Consider the following 19,067-nt stretch of genomic DNA (forward strand, 5'->3'; position numbering starts at 1 on the left):
CGGATGAAGGATAGCCATGTGAAGTTCTTCATGCTCATTACTTTAATTCTTTAAGACCAAAACCTGACACCACAACTATGGGAATGTATGCCACATTGTGAGCAAATGGTTTTGTTGAAGCTACAGTAAACAAGTGTGGCAAAAATACCTTGCAATATAATACAAGTAAAATGATACTGACTTTGAATGAGATGACAAAATAAATTTGGAAGTTCTTCCTCTTTAAAGGACAATCTAAATTCTGATGAAGCTGTAATTGTTGGGTTGAGTTATTGTTTCTCAAAGCTCTTTTTCTTTCTTTTGCCTTTCATCTCTCCCCTCCTGACACCTTCTCCTTCCTCTATCTGTTGTTTGGTCTCCTCTTGTCACTCCACTGCAATCATCTTGGCAGGGGGGCTTGTCATCTGTATCTACTCATATCCTACAATCCCTGTTGCTCTGAGCACTACTGCACTTAAATGTCAGGGCTGATGAGCCTGCCACACCCACCTGCCACATCAGCGCAGCGCCTGCTAAAAGCTTTTATGGAACCGTGTGAGGCTGGTGGTTGATATAAATTAAAGTGTTCTTTCTCTTCTTTGCTTCTCTTTTAAAGGACCAACTTCTGGTAAGAAAGAGAAAGAGTGAGAGCATAGGCTATGATTGGTTGCCATCTAGTGGCCTGCTTCCACATAATCATGGAGAAAAATATAAAGTAACTGAAGTCTTAAATTAATTATATACATTACACATACATACATGCATACACACATACATATTACACACACACATACTACACACACACACACACGCTATAAAGATGTATGACTTTTCAAAATACCTATTTCATGCCATACTATATTGATCTTTTATGATATTTTGATAGCACATTATATTATTTAATGACAAATTATACAATTAATGTTATATTTTTTATTTTTAAGACATGACTATGTCTTATGCACTTTGGTAATTTCTGGGTAGAGACATTTACACATGCCTGTACACAAAATGTTTTAAAATAAAAACAACTATTTACTCATTTCAGTGCCATTTTTATTTTCCTTTCTTTGTAAAACTTTGGCATTTTAACCAATCATTTCAGTGATTGGCAAGGTATAGACAGTATGTACACTCTGAGCAATGGATGCACAACACAATATATTATGTACAATTTCTATATATCTGCAAACACAATATATACAGTCTTACTGATTTCTGATAGTTGAACAACACTTTATGTACAATTTAAATTAATAAACATTATTTACAACACCTTGAACTTTTGGTTGTACAATATAACATCTACAACTGTATCTGCATCAGTCCCAGATCCACCTCTCATACACTATGTATCAGCAAACATAATATGTACAGGAATATTGTATCTCTGCTACAGTGCTTATTAGTTACACTTCACAATATGTTTTATTTTCATCTGACCAGAAAGTATGTGTATTAATTCTGAAGCATCATAATCTACACTCCTACTGGCAAACTGTACAGCACAAAGATTGCTACTCATATCTGCAAAACACCCTGTTCAGTCTTACCTCGTATTTATGATTGTACAACTTATTAGACACAATCAGGGCAGCAGCATTACACAGTATATACACAACACTGACACAGTGGTCCTCAAACAATTTGGCTTGCAGACACAAACAGCAAACAGAAGTTTACTGGTAGTTACTTGACACTTTTGAGCACACACTGAAAGATGATATATCACACTGAATGCTGAGTTAAAAGCAGTACCGGCTGCAGAGTTCTCGGATATTTACCAAAGAGCCATATGATGGTCTACTCTCAAGCCAAATAACATATGTTATGAAACACAACAAACTCCTTTCAACATAAATAGCTTTATAGCTTACTGATCTATCTGATCTGGGAAGTGCTGCAGTGAGTCAAAGGCTGTTATTATGGAAGACAACGATACATACGGTAAAATTATTAGCATATTATAAACAATAAGACTTCAATGGTATTGTTAAGTCAGTAATTCCCTTTGGTAAGATATTTACATTTTTTACATGCATAACTCTGAAGAAACCAGAGGTTTGTTTGGAGAAAAAATGTAATAATCACAGTGAGAATACCTCATTTAAATACATGTTACTCTAACATCTATTGTTAGATATAATGTATGTTAGAGTACTGACTGTGGAAGACGCTATTAATGTATGGCATGAACTCCTGGTGACATATGTGCTAAATGAGAATTTCAGTAAATAGACTATTTGGCATTGTGTATGTGGCACTGGATACGGCTTTTCTTTAGCTACTGAAACTTTCATATATAAAAACAAGATGTCTGTGTAATTGAGCTAAAGCTCTTATTGTTCACATCTATGACCAAGGAAACATCTGCTGCAAATCAGTTCACTTCTTGGCAATTTTAAAGCCATGACCGTACTGTAAGAAATGGTGCAAGGGTCAAACTTAAAGTTAATATACTATTTTGGTGTTTTTTTTCTAAACCGACAACAGAGGACAACAGAGGGATTGGGCAAGCCTTCTCAAAGACTGAATGAAACCCTCTGTCTCCAGGATGTATTCATGTTAGGCTAATCATTTTCAATTTCTTCAAGCCATTAGGTTTTGTTCCAATTGGAATCACACATTTTATGTGCAGGTCCACATGATCCAAATCATATTGCACAGTATCAGATTAGTTTAAAATGTAAAAGGTTAAAACTGTACACCTTGAGTAGACTAAATGGAAGTGATAGTGGATTCCTTAATTGTTATAGTTGATAACACCTTCAGTCCCTTTGGGATATCATTTTTCTTGCCTAGGAGCTCTTTGTAAAAAGGTTAATCTTTTAAAAAAGAGAACATTTTCATTCAGATTGTTGAGGCTACTCCCTTTCTTTAAGGTCTGCGTTAACTTTGGGACTCTCCAGTTTCTTCATTCCTCGCCGCTGAGCCAGGCTGGAGGACTGAACCGGCTCCAGGACCGGAGCAGGAGCGCAGCGCTTCAGAGCAGAGTAGGTGGCGGACAGCGCCCCCTGATGGGACAACAAGAGAGCATATCAAATGAATACTAATAATCTTTCAAACTACTAAATAAGTGGCAGACAGTGCCACCTGATGGACAAACGGAGAAACATATTACAGTGTTTTCATTTGTTGTACATTATCCTGAGAAACAATCATTCTCATTTTACAATTAGGATGTAACATGGCTTCTCACAGAAAGCCTGAGAACAACAGTATTATGTCTGATAGTCACTGTATTCACACTGACTGTTACGGTGTGTGAAGCAGGTAGGACCCAAATGCAGATTAACGTGAAAATTCCTTTATTTCAAGGCTATACTAACAAAGACAAAACAGAACACTCACCGATGAACTAGTCATGACACAAGACGAACCGACCAAGACAGACAGAAAAACCAGAACTTAAATACACACAAGACTAATCACACAAACAAGACACAGGTGAGGAGGGAGGAGAAAACACAGGGGCCACAGGTGAACACAATCGGGTAATCAGACACACCAGGGAAACTGACGACAGGGAACCACAGACAGATCTAAAGACAAAACACAACGCAGACAGAAAACCAAAGACAGATCTAGACAAGACAAAACACCATAAAGACAGATCGTGACACTGACCTTGACAGTAAGAGCGTCCTGTCTGCTGAGAGCTTTGTCAGAGAGCTGGCCTCTGTCTACAATCCAGGGGTGACGAAGAACCTAATGGATATAAAAGCACAAATGTTTTCTTTATGCATTACTCAAAAGCTACAGATATAAAGAAATACATTTGAAAACTTTAGTACTGGTATATATACTTGATAATCTTTCCACTCAACAGTTTGTAAATAATCAATACTACTATACAAATAAAGCATACAAAGTCATATTATCTTAAAAATGTACCTGGGGAGCAGTCAGGCGTTGGTGAGGGTCCACATGGAGCATCTTTATCACAATGTCCTGTTAAACATATCATTACATTTGGTCAGGACCAGGTCCATGAGGTCAGGAAGAAAAAACATGTTATGTGTGTCTATCATTGAATCTAACCTTGGCAGAGTCTGATACAAGTTCCCAGTTCCCTCCTGTGATAATGAATTTCCCGCAGCCGATTTGAGCCAGAATTTCCTCTGCGCTGTCCTCAGAACTGCTGGCAAACGGACTGAAACTGTGCCAATAACAATACAAATGTACAGGGTGAGTCCAAAGGTGGGTTGAATTACAATAACTGCGATGGGGTCAGACCAAAGGGAGCCCTCGAGGATCTTCAACTTATGAAAAAAACACTTTTGACAAAACCTAGCATATTCTGATATTGCACAGCAGTAGGGTGAAAATGTCATCATTACTTTCAGTTTTTAACTTTTAACTGACCCAGCTATCATGGTGTAGAGCATGATCCCCATGCTCCAGATGTCACAGGCTGCATCATAACCCTGCTTCTTCAGGACCTGCACACACACAAACACACACCCAGTTGTCATTTCAATGGATTGCCTTTTGGGATTTATCTATGTGACTCATAATGTATACATTTAATTGTATCCAATTCATGGTTTGTGTTGGTGAGATTCAAAATGTGTCTTAATATGACTGTTGATATATGTACCTCAGGAGCCATGAAGGTAGCCGTGTAACAGGGGGTCATCAGCAAGCCATTCTCAGCCCTGAGCTGTTTGGCAAAACCAAAATCACATATCCTGATGCTTTCTGGGAGTCCACTGTCATCAGCATAGCGAACATTACTGGGCTTCAGGTCTCGATGCACAACCTAAAAAGGGGGAAGAGAAAAAGACAAAAAACACATACATTTGCAAGTTAAGAAATAATACAATGATTGCTGTAACTGATACCGAAACTTGAAAACCAAACACAGACATACATTATTTTTCAAGTAAGTGTAAACAACAATAATGATGTCAAGAAGTCTTATGTTGAAGGTTATAACAAATGTGTTTTTACCCCCTGTGAGTGTAAATATTCCACAGTCTTGGTCAGTGTGCAGATAATGTGTGACGCGTCCCTCTCTGTAAAATGTGACACCGTCAAAGCTCTATCCAGGACTTCATCTCCTCTCAGTAAATCCTGAACCATGGACACACACTGGCCGTCGTCAAACACCTAATGGTAAAAGGGCACACACACACACATACACACACACACACACACACACACACACACACACACACACACACACACACACACACACACACACACACACACACACACACACACACACACACACACACACACACACACACACACACACACACACACACACACACACACACACACAGGATCATGAAACATGCAAATACCGTACAGCTTATTCAAAACTGCTATATAGAAGATAAAGAAGCTTTTCTGATATTGCTTTTCATAATAAAAACATTTACTGTGTCTGGTGTAAGCGTGCTTCACTTACATCCTTCAGTGTAATAATATTTGGATGCTGTCCGTATCTTAGCAGAATCTCAATTTCCTCAGATGGATCTTTCCTCGCCCTCTCAATGATCTGAAATGAAAACAGAAACACATTGGATTAGTTGTCAATCGTAACAACAATAACATGTGTACAAAAAAAGGAAAGAAATCAATAAGTATTTGACAAACAGTGAACAAATATGTGTAGTTTATTGTTCAAAAAAGTGCAAAATGTGCAAAAGTTAAGCTTTTAAAACCTATGAATCATCAACATTGCAGGATGCCCAAAGCATTTTCTTAGGGTGGTTTTATTAATTATCCCAGCTTTTCCCACAATGCATTACCAGCTCAACATATTTTATTTACTACATTTTGTTCATTGGAATCAGGCTGTGCTATTAAATGACAAAACTGCAAATGCATTTAATGTATGTTCAGAAATACTTTAATTATACGACAATGTTAAAATCATAATGTTGTTGCACATATATATATACACAAAAATCCAAATAAATGTTAGTGTCCAGTACCTTCACTGAATACTCCACAGCAGTAACTCTGTGAAGACATCTTTTGCAGACAGAAGTCCCAGTCGGTCCAATTTCCTCCTTCAGCTCATAAATATCACTTAAGGCCACATCACCTTTGAGATGCTGCAGGGAACACACACACACACACACACACACACACACACACACACACACACACACACACACACACACACACACACACACACACACACACACACACACACACACACACACACACACACACACACACACACACACACACACACACACACACACACACACACACACACACACACACACACACACACACACACACACACACACACTCTTCATATATCTATCATAGTCATATATTAGATAAGAGAATAATCGCTTAACTTCAGCAGTCAGTTGCTGTAATAACATGGCTAAGCGTGATTTATGAGGGTAATATTTAGATGATCAATGATCAATCCAGTGATTTATCTACATGGTTAATTTGTTATCCAATCAATATGCAAGTTTGTCATTTAATTAAATATGGAGATAGGACATGCGCTGCTTTCTTAAACATACCTTTGCTATGGGGATGATGCTGTTCACCTCCTGACGAGAAGGCGCTACCGTGGCAACACTGGGCTCCTGACTTGGATTCGTTGCAACGAAGCTGAAGCCACGAAACAGCTGGTGTGTGTTTGCACTCGGAGGAAGGCCTGGAGAATCTAGTTAGGCAAAGACACACAGATACACACATGGGTTCACAATACTTCATAATTATTTTTTCTTGGTGTGTGTTTGCACTCGGAGGAAGGCCTGGAGAATCTAGTAAGGCAAAGACACACAGATACACACATGGGTTCACAATACTTCATAATTTTTTTTTTCTTGTTGTGTGTTTGTATATATAAATATGTTTTTGTTTGTTTCAGTTACCAGTGGGCGTTCTGGAGGTGAACTCAGGGTCAAAATGGAAAGTGTCTTCAGGTCTTCCAACTGTTGGTTTGAATGGCGGCCTCATTTCCTTCCTGTACAACTTCTACAGAAAACAATCACAATCATCAATAACAGCATTCATTAGCAAACATTGGTTTAAGCACAATATAACACTTGATCAGGTGTACATTTGTTATATGACAACTAAGTAAAAGTGATGCTTATAGTTAAATATTGTTATATATATTGTTATTAAATATTGTTGTGTAAACAACATTTTGGAAATGTCCATTAAATTGCTATGTTCAAAGTTGATGGATTCAGTATAAACAATGAAATATTGTATATTTCATTGTTTGTATCACAGAAATGTGCCCCACATTCCACATTTTCACAGTAAATGCATAATGGAAAATCTTAATTGTATAGACTGTAATGGAAAATAACACCTATAGTATATTACATTTTGTGATCTCAGAGTTCAAAGGGGTAAACAGAGTATGCACATAGTGTATTTTTGTATTCCTAAAAGCACTCCTGACTATGGCCTACAGATGTCACCATTGTATTGTCATTCACCGCCTGCTCGGAACCTTCTGGCAGGGCCTCTATAAGAACTCACATTAAATAACTATAATAGAAGCCAACAGCCTTTGAATTTTTTTTTTAGCATTCATCTTTACTGTATACTTGCTATTTGATCAAATGTAATTCCCTGTGATGCATGGCCAATGAGAAGCATAAAGCTGATTTTTTTAAAGCAGCTTTATGAGAGAAGCTCCTCAAAGATCAAGACATATATGAAATAGCGGATGATCACAGGGAAAAGTCAAGTAAGATTCTGATGGACAAGAGAGCAAAGCACTCTGCTGATACAGCACAGAGATTTGATTAGCATAGTACAAGAAAGAATGTAAGCCTCTTATTGATAGCTTGTCACATCAAGTCAACAACACCATCTGTAAATGGGAAATGTGGTGTTTAGCAGAGGCTAGTAAGTAGAAATGTAGCGAGGAGAACAGTGGTGGTGAGGGCAGGGATTACTGAGTATGTAAAGCAGATAATAATGGATTTTGTTAGAAATGAGAGCGGCAGTATTCACAACAGCAGATGAACCAAAAACAAAGCTTCTGAACTCGGATAAAAAATAAATGGATGCACCAGTGTGAACATGAGCAAGGCTGTTGTATTAAGGAACACACTGAATACAAAGTACATGTATGATGATCTTCTTTAAAGCCTTGTCGCTTTTTATGGTTATTGTTGTTTAAATGAAAACTATAGGTTACTTACGTAACCCCAGTTCTCAGAGTAACATGAAGTGAGATGTCTCACTATGGGATGCGCCTCATCGCGGAGCAAACAGAAGCATCAATCTCATTACGCCAATCCTGATTGGCTGGAGATCTTGACGTCAGCGTCAGGGAAATCACCCCCTATAAGTAGCTTGCGCCACAACGCATGCGCCATTCAAAATAAGCACCTCTTCTCGCTTCACCATAGCAAGGAGGGCCGTCTGGTGAGACATCTCACTTCATGTTACTCTGAGAACTGGGGTTACGTAAGTAACCTATAGTTCTCATTCATAACACTCCGTTCGATGTCTCACTATGGGAAATTGTAGCTCCCGTATTGCCAGACGAGCTTATCTCGAAAATCACCAAACCAACCAGAACTTAACAGGTAGAGCTCTGACTCAACCAGGTGCCCAGCACTGCTTGAGTCACACTGGGAGCAGAACGTCCAGCCTGTTAGGAGGCACACAAAAGTGAGCGGCGAGGACCAGCTCGCCGCTGCACCAATGTCTTTGATGGGAGACATCCTGGACAGAGTCCAGAATGCAGCCAGACTCTGAGTCGAAAGAGCTCGCGGACCCGAGGGTGCCTGCGAACTCTGACTCGTATGAGCTCCAAAGCAATTGCTTCCACAGACCAGTGGGAGAGCCGTTGCTTAGTAACAGGCTTGCCCTTATAAGGGTTAGCCCAGGACACAAGGGGTTGGTCATTATGACAAAGCACCCTTGATCTGTCCCTGTACGTGCGTGAAGCACGGGCTGGACACGGCAAATCCGGCCGCTGTTCCCCAGAGGAATACAGTGGCGGGGAGGATGCCTTAATGTCAAATGTGGTACCCGAAACGACCGCCTTAAGATAAAGGCAGGGTCAGGCTTCAACCACACTCTGTTTGCCCTGGGGCAAACTGAGTGCATGAAAACTGTACAGATAGTGCATTAGTGCCACTGGCTCGCTTGGCAGCTGCCAGGGTCAGCGTCATGTCACACTGTATTTAGATTGTACCACTCACGGGCCAGGCCCATAGAGCCAAGCGCTCTGGGTGTGGGTGAAAGATCGCCCCCCCCCGCTTGGGACAGTATGTCCCTGCGTAGTGGGAGCTGCAATGGCTGCCCGCACAGCAGCTGATATATCTCCGCTAGCCAGTACATAGCTGGCCAGTGCGGAGCTATCAGGATAAGTGTGTGGCGTTGCTCTCTCACTCTGGCCAGAGTTGGGGGTATCAGAGCTAGGGGTGGGAACGCGTACAGAAGGCCCGGGGGCCAATTGTGCGCGAGTGCATCCACGCCTAACGGTGCATTTGGATCGCGCATCGAAAAGAACAGCTGACACTGAGCGTTGTCTTTTTCGATGCGAACAGATCCACCGCGGCTCTGCCGTAACGCACCCACAGCTGGCTCACAATCCTTGGATGTAGAGTCCAGTCTGCATAAAGTGGTATACCTCTGGACAGTAAATCTGCCCCGAGGTTCCTCACTCCCGGTACGTGCGTCGCTCTCAGAGAGAGGAGACGCCTACCGCTCCATAGGATAAGTTTGCGCGCCAGTGTGTGTAACTGGAGAGAACGCAAACCCCCTTGGCGGTTAATATACGATATCGTGGTCGTATTGTCTGTCCTCACGAGGACGTGATGTCCCCTGAGGAAAGGCAGAAAGCGTTTTAGGGTGAGAAACACCGCTAAAAGCTCCAGGTAATTTATGTGTGCCCGCTGGAGGTCTCTGCTCCAGAGACCCCTCACCGGGCGACCTTCATAAATACCTCCCCAACCTGTCAGACATGCGTCCGTGGTGACCACTTTCCGTGAAAGGACAGCACCCATAGGCACACCTCGTACTAGAAAAGTCGGGTGCAGCCAGTGGCGCAGTGCCATTACGCATTTCACAGTAACCATCAGTTAGTTTTAGGGCGGCCACCCAGCGCTGAAACTCCCTCATGTGTAAGCATCCCAGTCGTACGACCAGGATGGCTGACGCCATGAGCCCCAGCAATCGCAGGCATGATCTGAAGAGAACATGTTTGCGCAGCTGGAAAAGAGCGAGACAAGCTCTGAAAGCTTTCACTCTATCCGCTGACAAGCGAGCTGAAAAGGGCACCGAGTTCAGGCGTAAACCCAGGAAGAGTATAGTCTGCGCGGGGCACAACATGCTCTTCTCTGTGTTTATTATGAAACCCAGGTTGAGCAGGTGCTTTACGAGGACATTCATCTGCGTAACAGCCTCCTGCTCCGACTGTGCGAGAAGCAGCCAGTCGTCCAGGTAGGTCGCCAGGCAAATACCCTGTTGTCTTAACGGGGCTATCGCGGCTTCCGTACATCGTACAAACACCCTTGGACTGAGAGACAGACCGAAGGGGAGTACTCTGTATTCATAACAGATCCCCTGAAATGCGAATCTCAGATATTTCCTGTGTGGGTAATATACTGGGATGTGAAAATACGCATCTTTCAGGTCGACTGATGTGAACCAGTCGTCTTGTCGCACGAGCCGCAGCAGAGATGTGTGAGTGAGCATTCTGAACTTATATCTTCTTAGATATGTGTTCAGAGCCCTCAAATCAAGTATTGGCCGAATTCCGTTCCCTCCCCGTTTGGGAACGAGGAAGTACTTGGAATAGAAGCCGCCCTGACTCTGCTCGGCGGGTACAATAGATATAGCCCTCTTTTCTAGGAGAGAGAGAATCTCTTTCTCCAGAATATGGGCTGACTCTCCTCGGGCCTGCGAATGCAGAATGCCCGAGAAGCGAGGGGGGGTGACAGCGAATTGGAGTCTGTAGCCCCGTGTTACTGTCTTGAAAACCCAGGCAGATGATGTGAGCATCTTCCACTGCATGCTCCTTAGAGCCAGTGGAGATGTCACATCTCTTCCCCTCTGAGTCTCTATGTGTTGTGTTATGGGGCCCTCTAGTGTCTGAACACAGTGGTGCCCCCTTTCGACAATCCCCACCGACACTGCGCATGCGCATGACGGTGGTGCCTTCACAACCCCAGCCGGCACTGCGCATGCGCGTGGCGGTGGTGCTTTTAAAAAAACCCAGCCGGCACTGCGCATGCGCGTGACGGTGGTGCCTTCACAGACCCGCCTGTAATCCGCCTTTTGAGAGATGCCGTAGCTGCTCTCAGGAGGGGAACAGTTGACGGGCTGTTTATTGTTTTTCTTTTCATTTTTCCGAGCTGCGCCCTTGGCTCGAAGCCTGGATGCGTCAGCGGAAAATGATTTGTGACAGAAAAATCAATAAGTGTGTGACATGTGTTTATGCGGACTTGAGGATGGTGTTGAGGCATCTCTCGAGGCGGCGGGAACACATTTAGAGCTGGGGAACCGTAGACTTCCAGCTCTGTCACAGAGGGGAGAAGGAGGGGCTGTCACGCCGCTCGCTTCTTCTTCCTCGACTGCTGGCCGAAATTCTGGGTTGGCTGCGCCTGAGCTGCAGCCGGAACGAGATTTTCTAGGCCAGCTCGCCCTCGTCTCCAGCCTGGGCTGGGGACTCGGGGCGGGCTTTTCTTCACGACCCCAGCCGGCACTGCGCATGCGCGTGACGGTGGTGCCTTCACAGACCTGTCAATTGTCCGCCCTTTGAGAGAGGCCGTAGCTGCTCTCAGAAGGGGAACAGTTGACGGACTGTTTATTGTTTTTATTGTTTTTCTTTTCATTTTCGAGCTGCGCCCTTGGCTCGAAGCCTGGATGCGTCAGCGGAAAATGTTTTATGACAGAAAAATCAATAAGTGTGTGACATGTGTTTACGCGGACTTGAGGATGGTGTTGAGGCATCTCTCGAGGCGGCGGGAACACATTTAGAGCTGGGGAACCGTAGACTTCCAGCTCTGTCACAGAGGGGAGAAGGAGGGGCTGTCACGCCGCTCGCTTCTTCTTCCTCGACTGCTGGCCGAAATTCTGGGTTGGCTGCGCCTGGGCTGCAGCCGGAACCGGAGATTTTCTAGGCCAGCTGGCCCTCGTCCCCTGCCTGGGCTGGGGACTCGGGGCGGACTGCGACCTCTGCGTTTTCGGTATTTTGAACCGAGCAGGGTTCGGAGCAGCTTGGACGAAGGGCTGCCGCTGCGAAGGCAGCGGCTGGGCCCTTCAAGGGAGGCAGAGGTGGAGGGCCTCGTCCTCCTTCTTTTTCGACTCGCATCTCCTCTGCATGGAGGCAAGAGCGGAGCCGAAAATCCCCTCGGGAACGATGGGCATGTCAAGCACATCCTGAACAACGTTCAGAGCCCTGGCGGACAACGCTGCGGCTCTGTAGGACCGTTCAGTCATGGTCGACTGGAAACGGTCCACCTTTCTGGCAGCGTGGGGTTCCTGCTTGGTGACCCATCCTCGGTGGGAGGTGGGCTGCCACCAGCAGTTCCATCGGCGGTATGCGGAGCAGGCCGAGCCTCTGCGGGCGAGACCATGGTGAGGTCTCGCCGGGAGCTCCCGCCTGGTGAGGCGTGGGGCTCCGTCCCCGCGTCTCTTGCCGCCACCGGGTCCCGGCCTGACATGGCGTGGGATCCCGGTTCCGCAGCTGCCGCTGTTAGTGAGCCCCAGACCGACACAGTGAGGGGCTCAGTCTCTGCGGCGGACGCCCCCGTGTCTTGATTGCCAAACGGCAAATCAGTGGACATGAGGGAGTCCTGTTCCAACAAGCTAGCTTGGTGTGCTAGCCGTCGGTGGAGGCTCTTTCGGGTGAAAAGGGCACAATGCCCGCACGAGCCGGGGTTGTCGATAGCCTCCTGGGCGTGTTCCAGCCCGAGGCAGGACGAGCAGACCTGGTGTGAGTCTGTGCCTGCTATATTCAACCCGCAGCCGCATGACCGAGCCTCCGAGTCCCTGACTCCTCTGGTGTGAGGGGGAGAGGCGTCCATCTTGTTCGCCTCGTGGCGTGGAGAGGACCCGCTCGTAACAGGTACGTCGTTGAGAGAAAAAGTGTTACCAACCCGTCCTTAATCCGGAGAAAAAGGGACGGTGTGGGTCCTTTGTTCTCAAAGAATATTGACTGGTGTGTCAATATACTTCTAATCCTTTTCTCCTCCGTGAGAGAGAAAAAGAAAAGCGTCCTCGCTACCGTGGTGTCGGTAGTAAGGGGAAGCTAGCTAGCAACAGGTGCGTAGCTAGCTTGAGAAAAATCAAAACCTTACCTTACTTTCCGGGGAAAGAACGGCGAGGTCGATTTTAATACTAACTGGCGTTAGTATTACCGTCTTCTTGCGAAGCAGAAGGATTAGCCGGCGAGCGCCCGTCGACCGAAATGGTTATATTTGGGTTCAGTCTGTGGACTGTTAAGCTTGTCCGGCTACTATAGAGATGTGCTCTGAAGCGAGAAGAGGTGTTTGAATGGCGCATGCGTTGTGGCGCAAGCTACTTATAGGGGGTGATTTCCCTGACGCTGACGTCAAGATCTCCAGCCAATCAGGATTGGCGTAATGAGATTGATGCTTCTGTTTGCTCCGCGATGAGGCGCATCCCATAGTGAGACATCGAACGGAGTGTTATGAATGAGAACTGAAAGCATCCTGTATTGGATATTTTCACATACGTTCTTTGCCTGTCACCAACTTAAGCTTGTTGAGTTTATTTTAACTGCTGTTTGTGTATGCAGCACAAATGTAAACATACGTTTTGAGTGTGTTCAGTTCAACAAATAACCTCTTTAAGCAGCATATATTGAAGGAGTGAATGTCAAGGTTAGGTTATGATAGCATAGGTATTGTTTGCAGATAGAAAATGTGAGCATGTGCAAACCCTCTGTGAAAGGATAACGTTACAATAAAGTAAAGGCAGATTGGGAAGACAGGGACTTCGCCACTTGAAAAATGTCACGAGGAAGTTTAATGATTCGATTGTGGGTAACTCTTGAGGAAGTTGTGGGGTTTTCATAACCGGATAAAACAAAACATACAAGTAGTCACCATGTGATTAAGATTTCTTTATAGATTCAATGTTTTTTATTTATTTAACCAAGGCCAACAAGCGTAGACCGGTAGGCTACTGCTTTTGTCACATGATCAGAAAAAAACAAAGTTGCATTTATGAAAAAGGTCTTACATGTCTGACAAAAAGGATTTCTGGCTAACACCCTTAGATGAAAGTGGAAACATAAAATCAATACACGGTACGTAGGAGCAACCAGGTGTAGCTGTTGGTAGTTGGACGGGTATATTACTTACAGACTTTTAGTGGCTGACAAAAAGCCCTAGATGTCTATGGCAGTTTTAACATTTGATTTTAGTCTTTGATTACTCTTTTTAAAGTATTATTTTTACGAAATATGTATAATGCCAATGAGCTCAAATCATGTAAACAACATAACATTTCTGATTAAATGTACTTACAATCCAGTCTATCGATGCAAAGAAGCGATGTCTTTTTATTTCCTCCAATCCATCTGGTCCTGCACCTATCAGTCACACAGATGCAGACAAATATTAGGCAACCAGACAAAATGGCACCTATTCATTCAGTTCATTCAATGATGGCTTGAATCCTTGGACAGTTGTGACGTAAAGTTTATCTCTTACATTTTAGCATACTAAGAGTCTGTTGTGGCAATTAAAGCTGGAAGATCTTGCTGTAGCTTTAATTTAGCTACATTTAAATGACAATGCATCAGTGTTACTGCTTACGATGAGAAGATTTGCAGAATATAATTTAATACATCAGAATTAGGTCTAATAACATTCGGTCCAAGTGTCTCATGTTAACCAAGTCCACTGTTTCGCAAAGTGTTTAAAATGACTGATTTCCTTTAAGTTCGCTGCTATGATGTACTCCAACTGTATGCCAAAGCCCTCCAGGTAAGAACTGACCTGAATACTTATCGTACATTTTCCAAGTTTTATGTGTAAATTACCTAGTCGATTAGCAGGGTTCCTCTTGAAGAGTGCTCTTAATAAGCTCTGCACTTCATGACTAAGGAACTGCGGCATTCCCAGTTTTGCCCTGTACAGGACAGAGAAGAAACAGCTTGATGCACACACATTATATGTAACAACCTCAATGACACATGAATATAAGAATCAAAAACAGCATCTTAATGATACCCAGATCAGTAAATCATCATCAATAAAAAACTATAGGTTACTTACGTAACCCCAGTTCTCAGAGTAACATGAAGTGAGATGTCTCACTATGGGATGCGCCTCATCGCGGAGCAAACAGAAGCATCAATCTCATTACGCCAATCCTGATTGGCTGGTGATCTTGACGTCAGCGTCAGGGAATTCACCCAGTAGCTTGCGCCACGACGCATGCGTCATTCAAAATAAGCACCTCTTCTCGCTTCACCATAGCAAGGAGGGCCGTCTGGTGAGACATCTCACTTCATGTTACTCTGAGAACTGGGGTTACGTAAGTAACCTATAGTTCTCATTCATAACACTCCGTTCGATGTCTCACTATGGGAAATTGTAGCTCCCGTATTGCCAGACGAGCTTATCTCGAAAATCACCAAACCAACCAGAACTTAACAGGTAGAGCTCTGACTCAACCAGGTGCCCAGCACTGCTTGAGTCACACTGGGAGCAGAACGTCCAGCCTGTTAAGAGGCGGACAAAAGTGAGCGGCGAGGACCAGCTCGCCGCTGCACCAATGTCTTGGATGGGAGACATCCTGGACAGAGACCAGGATGCAGCCAGACCCTGAGTCGAAAGAGCTCGCGGACCCGAGGGTGCCTGCGAACTCTGACTCGTATGGGCCCCAAAGCAATTGCTTCCACAAACCAGTGGTGGAGCCGTTGCTTAGTAACAGGCTTGCCCTTATAAGGGTTAGCCCAGGACACAAGGGGTTGGTCATTATGACGAAGCACCCTTGATCTGTCCCTGTACGTGTGTAAAGCACGGGCTGGACATGGCAAATCCGGCCGCTGTTCCCCGGAGGAATACAGTGGCGGGGAGGATGCCTCAATGTCAAAAGTGGTACCTGAACCAACCGCCTTAAGATAAAGGCAGGGTTGGGCTTCAACCACACTCTGTTTGCCCTGGGGCGAACTGAGTGCATGAAGACTGTACAGATAGTGCATGAGTGCCACTGGCTCGCTTGGCAGCTGCCAGGGTCAGCTTCATGTCACACTGTATTCAGATTGTACCACTCCCGGGCCAGGCCCATAGAGCCAAGCGCTCTGGGTGTGGGTGAAAGATCGCCCCCCCCCGCTTGGGACAGTATGTCCCTGCGTAGTGGGAGCTGCCATGGCTGCCCGCACAGCAGCTGATATATCTCCGCTAGCCATACATAGCTGGCCAGTGCGGAGCTATCAGGATAAGTGTGTGGCGTTGCTCTCTCACTCTGGCCAGAGTTGGGGGTATCAGAGCCAGGGGTGGGAACGCGTACAGAAGGCCCGGGGGCCAATCGTGCGCGAGTGCATCCACGCCTAACGGTGCATTTAGATCGTGCATCGAAAAGAACAGCTGACACTGAGCATTGTCTTTCGATGCGAACAGATCCACCGCGGCTCTGCCGTAACGCACCCACAGCTGGCTCACAATCCTTGGATGTAGAGTCCAGTCTGCATAAAGTGGTATACCTCTGGACAGTAGATCTGCCCCGAGGTTCATCACTCCCGGTACGTGCGTCGCTCTCAGAGAGAGGAGACGTCTACCGCTCCATAGGATCAGTTTGCGCGCCAGTGTGTGTAACTGGAGAGAACGCAAACCCCCTTGGCGGTTAAAATACGATATTGTGGTCGTATTGTCTGTCCTCACGAGGACGTGATGTCCCCTGAGGAAAGGCAGAAAGCGTTTTAGGGTAAGAAACACCGCTAAAAGCTCCAGGTAATTTATGTGCGCCCGCTGGAGGTCTCTGCTCCAGAGACCCCTCACCGGGCGACCTTCATAAATACCTCCCCAACCTGTCAGACATGCGTCCGTGGTGACCACTTTCCATGAAAGGACAGCACCCATAGGCACACCTCGTACTAGAAAAGTCGGGTGCAGCCAGTGGCGCAGTGCCATTACGCATTTCACAGTAACCATCACTCTCAGCAGCTACCCAGCGCTGAAACTCCCTCATGTGTAAGCGTCCCAGTCGTACGACCAGGATGGCTGACGCCATGAGCCCCTGCAATCGCAGGCATGATCTGAAGAGAACATGTTTGCGCAGTTGGAAAAGAGTGAGACAAGCTCTGAAAGCTTTCACTCTTTCCGCTGACAAGCGAGCTGAAAAGGGCACCGAGTTCAGGCGTAAACCCAGGAAGAGTATAGTCTGCGCGGGGCACAACATGCTCTTCTCTGTGTTTATTATGAAACCCAGGTTGAGCAGGTGCTTTACGAGGACATTTGTCTGCGTAACAGTCTCCTGCTCCGACTGTGCGAGAAGCATACCAGTCGTCCAGGTAGGTCGCCAGGCAAATACCCTGTTGTCTTAACGGGGCTATCGCGGCTTCCGTACATCGTACAAACACCCTTGGACTGAGAGACAGACCGAAGGGGAGTACTCTGTATTCATAACAGATCCCCTGAAATGTGAATCTCAGATATTTCCTGTGTGGGTAATATACTGGGATGTGAAAATACGCATCTTTCAGGTCGACTGATGTAAACCAGTCGTCTTGTCGCACGAGCCGCAGCAGAGATGTGTGAGTGAGCATTCTGAACTTATATCTTTTTAGATATTTGTTCAGAGCCCTCAAATCAAGTATTGGCCGAATTCCGTTCCCTCCCCGTTTGGGAACGAGGAAGTACTTGGAATAGAAGCCGCCCTGACTCTGCTCGGCGGGTACAATAAATATAGCCCTCTTTTCTAGGAGTGAGAGAATCTCTCTCTCCAGAATATGGGCTGACTCTCCTCGGCAGGGGCGGCGCTAGGGGGTGGCTACTTGGGCTCAAGCCCCGGATGTTTTCTGAAAAGCCCCGGATGTTTCACTTAAAAAAATATATATATATATTTTTTTTTTTTGAAAACGTCTCGGGATTAATGTGCAGTACCGGATTCCACCAGAGAGGCAGCCACTGTGGGACATTAGCCTGCGTACTGCGTAGCCAGCCCTGAAGAAGAAGTGATCCTTCCTAGTTAAGCTAATAGCATATACAGTTATGGATATTAGAAAGTTATTGTCATCAAAGCAGGCCACAAGCTGCAGCAGCAGCAGTATCAGCAGCTGACAACAATGTCATCACCAGCAGTCAAGAAATGGATGATGTTTCAGGTTTGTTAATCTAATGGTGATATCTGCACTCTGGCTGACTGAGTAGGAAGTGAAAAAGAGTGATGTAACGTTAATGTTATAGCTAGTAAACATGGAGTAACCACACTAAGTATACCCTTATATGTTAGTATGTATACAGAACATGACTAAAAATTATCCTAAGATGTAACGTTAACCCTTCATAACTCAGTCTACTTTTAAGATACTAAAATAACGTATTCCAATTTTTATTTTGTTTTCACGCATGGAATTATACCGGCTCTCGTTTCAGTACACATAACAACAGAACTGACAGGCAACCCTCTGAATCCGATTGGCTGTGACTGCATCCACTCAGAGTGTCCGATTCAGAAACGTGACTCTTACACTCTTTACGTCACAAACAAAGATGGTGGATGAGAATAGATCTATAAAACGATAAGCAATGCGCCAGAATCAAGGTGAGACTATCCGCATCCTTTAAAACTCTACGCACATTCGTTTCACCTTAATAAGTAAACGACTATTTGAGTGAGTTAAGGCATTAGTTTGCTTCATTAAAGGGTGTTAATGAGTGTTCTCCAGTGCCTTTTGTCCGCTTTAAGGTGTTATTAAGGTAGGGTTAATGTTGCTCTCAAAGTGCACCAGATTGATGCTTTCAACTTCAATATTTAAAAAAAATCTTCCCGGGGGAGCATGCCCCCGGACCCCCCAAGAGGAGGCGACGACCCCCCTAAAGGATGTTCGGTCCACCCCCCACTTATAAAAAATAGCACTGTACCCCTGCTCCGGCTCGGAGCTGGAGCCTGAAAAGCGCCGGTTTTTCCTGTTCACACCGCAGCGG

General features: G+C 45.0%; 1 protein-coding gene across 2 annotated transcripts in view; it reads right to left on the bottom strand.

Moving 5' to 3' along the window:
• Positions 1 to 1,017: 1,017 nt before the first annotated feature.
• The window catches only part of LOC117536468 (ribosomal protein S6 kinase alpha-2-like), a 34,304-nt gene continuing 16,254 nt past the window's right edge, over positions 1,018 to 19,067 (bottom strand). For both annotated transcript variants that reach the window (XM_034201356.1, XM_034201355.1), the window contains 13 exons: positions 14,957 to 15,045; positions 14,439 to 14,503; positions 6,837 to 6,939; positions 6,480 to 6,625; positions 5,925 to 6,047; positions 5,396 to 5,485; positions 4,933 to 5,091; positions 4,580 to 4,741; positions 4,345 to 4,421; positions 4,021 to 4,138; positions 3,874 to 3,930; positions 3,607 to 3,687; positions 1,018 to 2,993 (listed from right to left, as the gene is read on the bottom strand). In XM_034201356.1, coding sequence (XP_034057247.1) covers positions 2,844 to 2,993; positions 3,607 to 3,687; positions 3,874 to 3,930; positions 4,021 to 4,138; positions 4,345 to 4,421; positions 4,580 to 4,741; positions 4,933 to 5,091; positions 5,396 to 5,485; positions 5,925 to 6,047; positions 6,480 to 6,625; positions 6,837 to 6,939; positions 14,439 to 14,503; positions 14,957 to 15,045 — 1,420 coding nt within the window. In that variant the 3' untranslated portion in view covers positions 1,018 to 2,843. The remainder of the gene's footprint in view (positions 2,994 to 3,606; positions 3,688 to 3,873; positions 3,931 to 4,020; positions 4,139 to 4,344; positions 4,422 to 4,579; positions 4,742 to 4,932; positions 5,092 to 5,395; positions 5,486 to 5,924; positions 6,048 to 6,479; positions 6,626 to 6,836; positions 6,940 to 14,438; positions 14,504 to 14,956; positions 15,046 to 19,067) is intronic.

Source organism: Gymnodraco acuticeps, unplaced genomic scaffold (assembly GCF_902827175.1).
Source record: "Gymnodraco acuticeps unplaced genomic scaffold, fGymAcu1.1, whole genome shotgun sequence".
NCBI lineage: Eukaryota > Metazoa > Chordata > Actinopteri > Perciformes > Bathydraconidae > Gymnodraco > Gymnodraco acuticeps.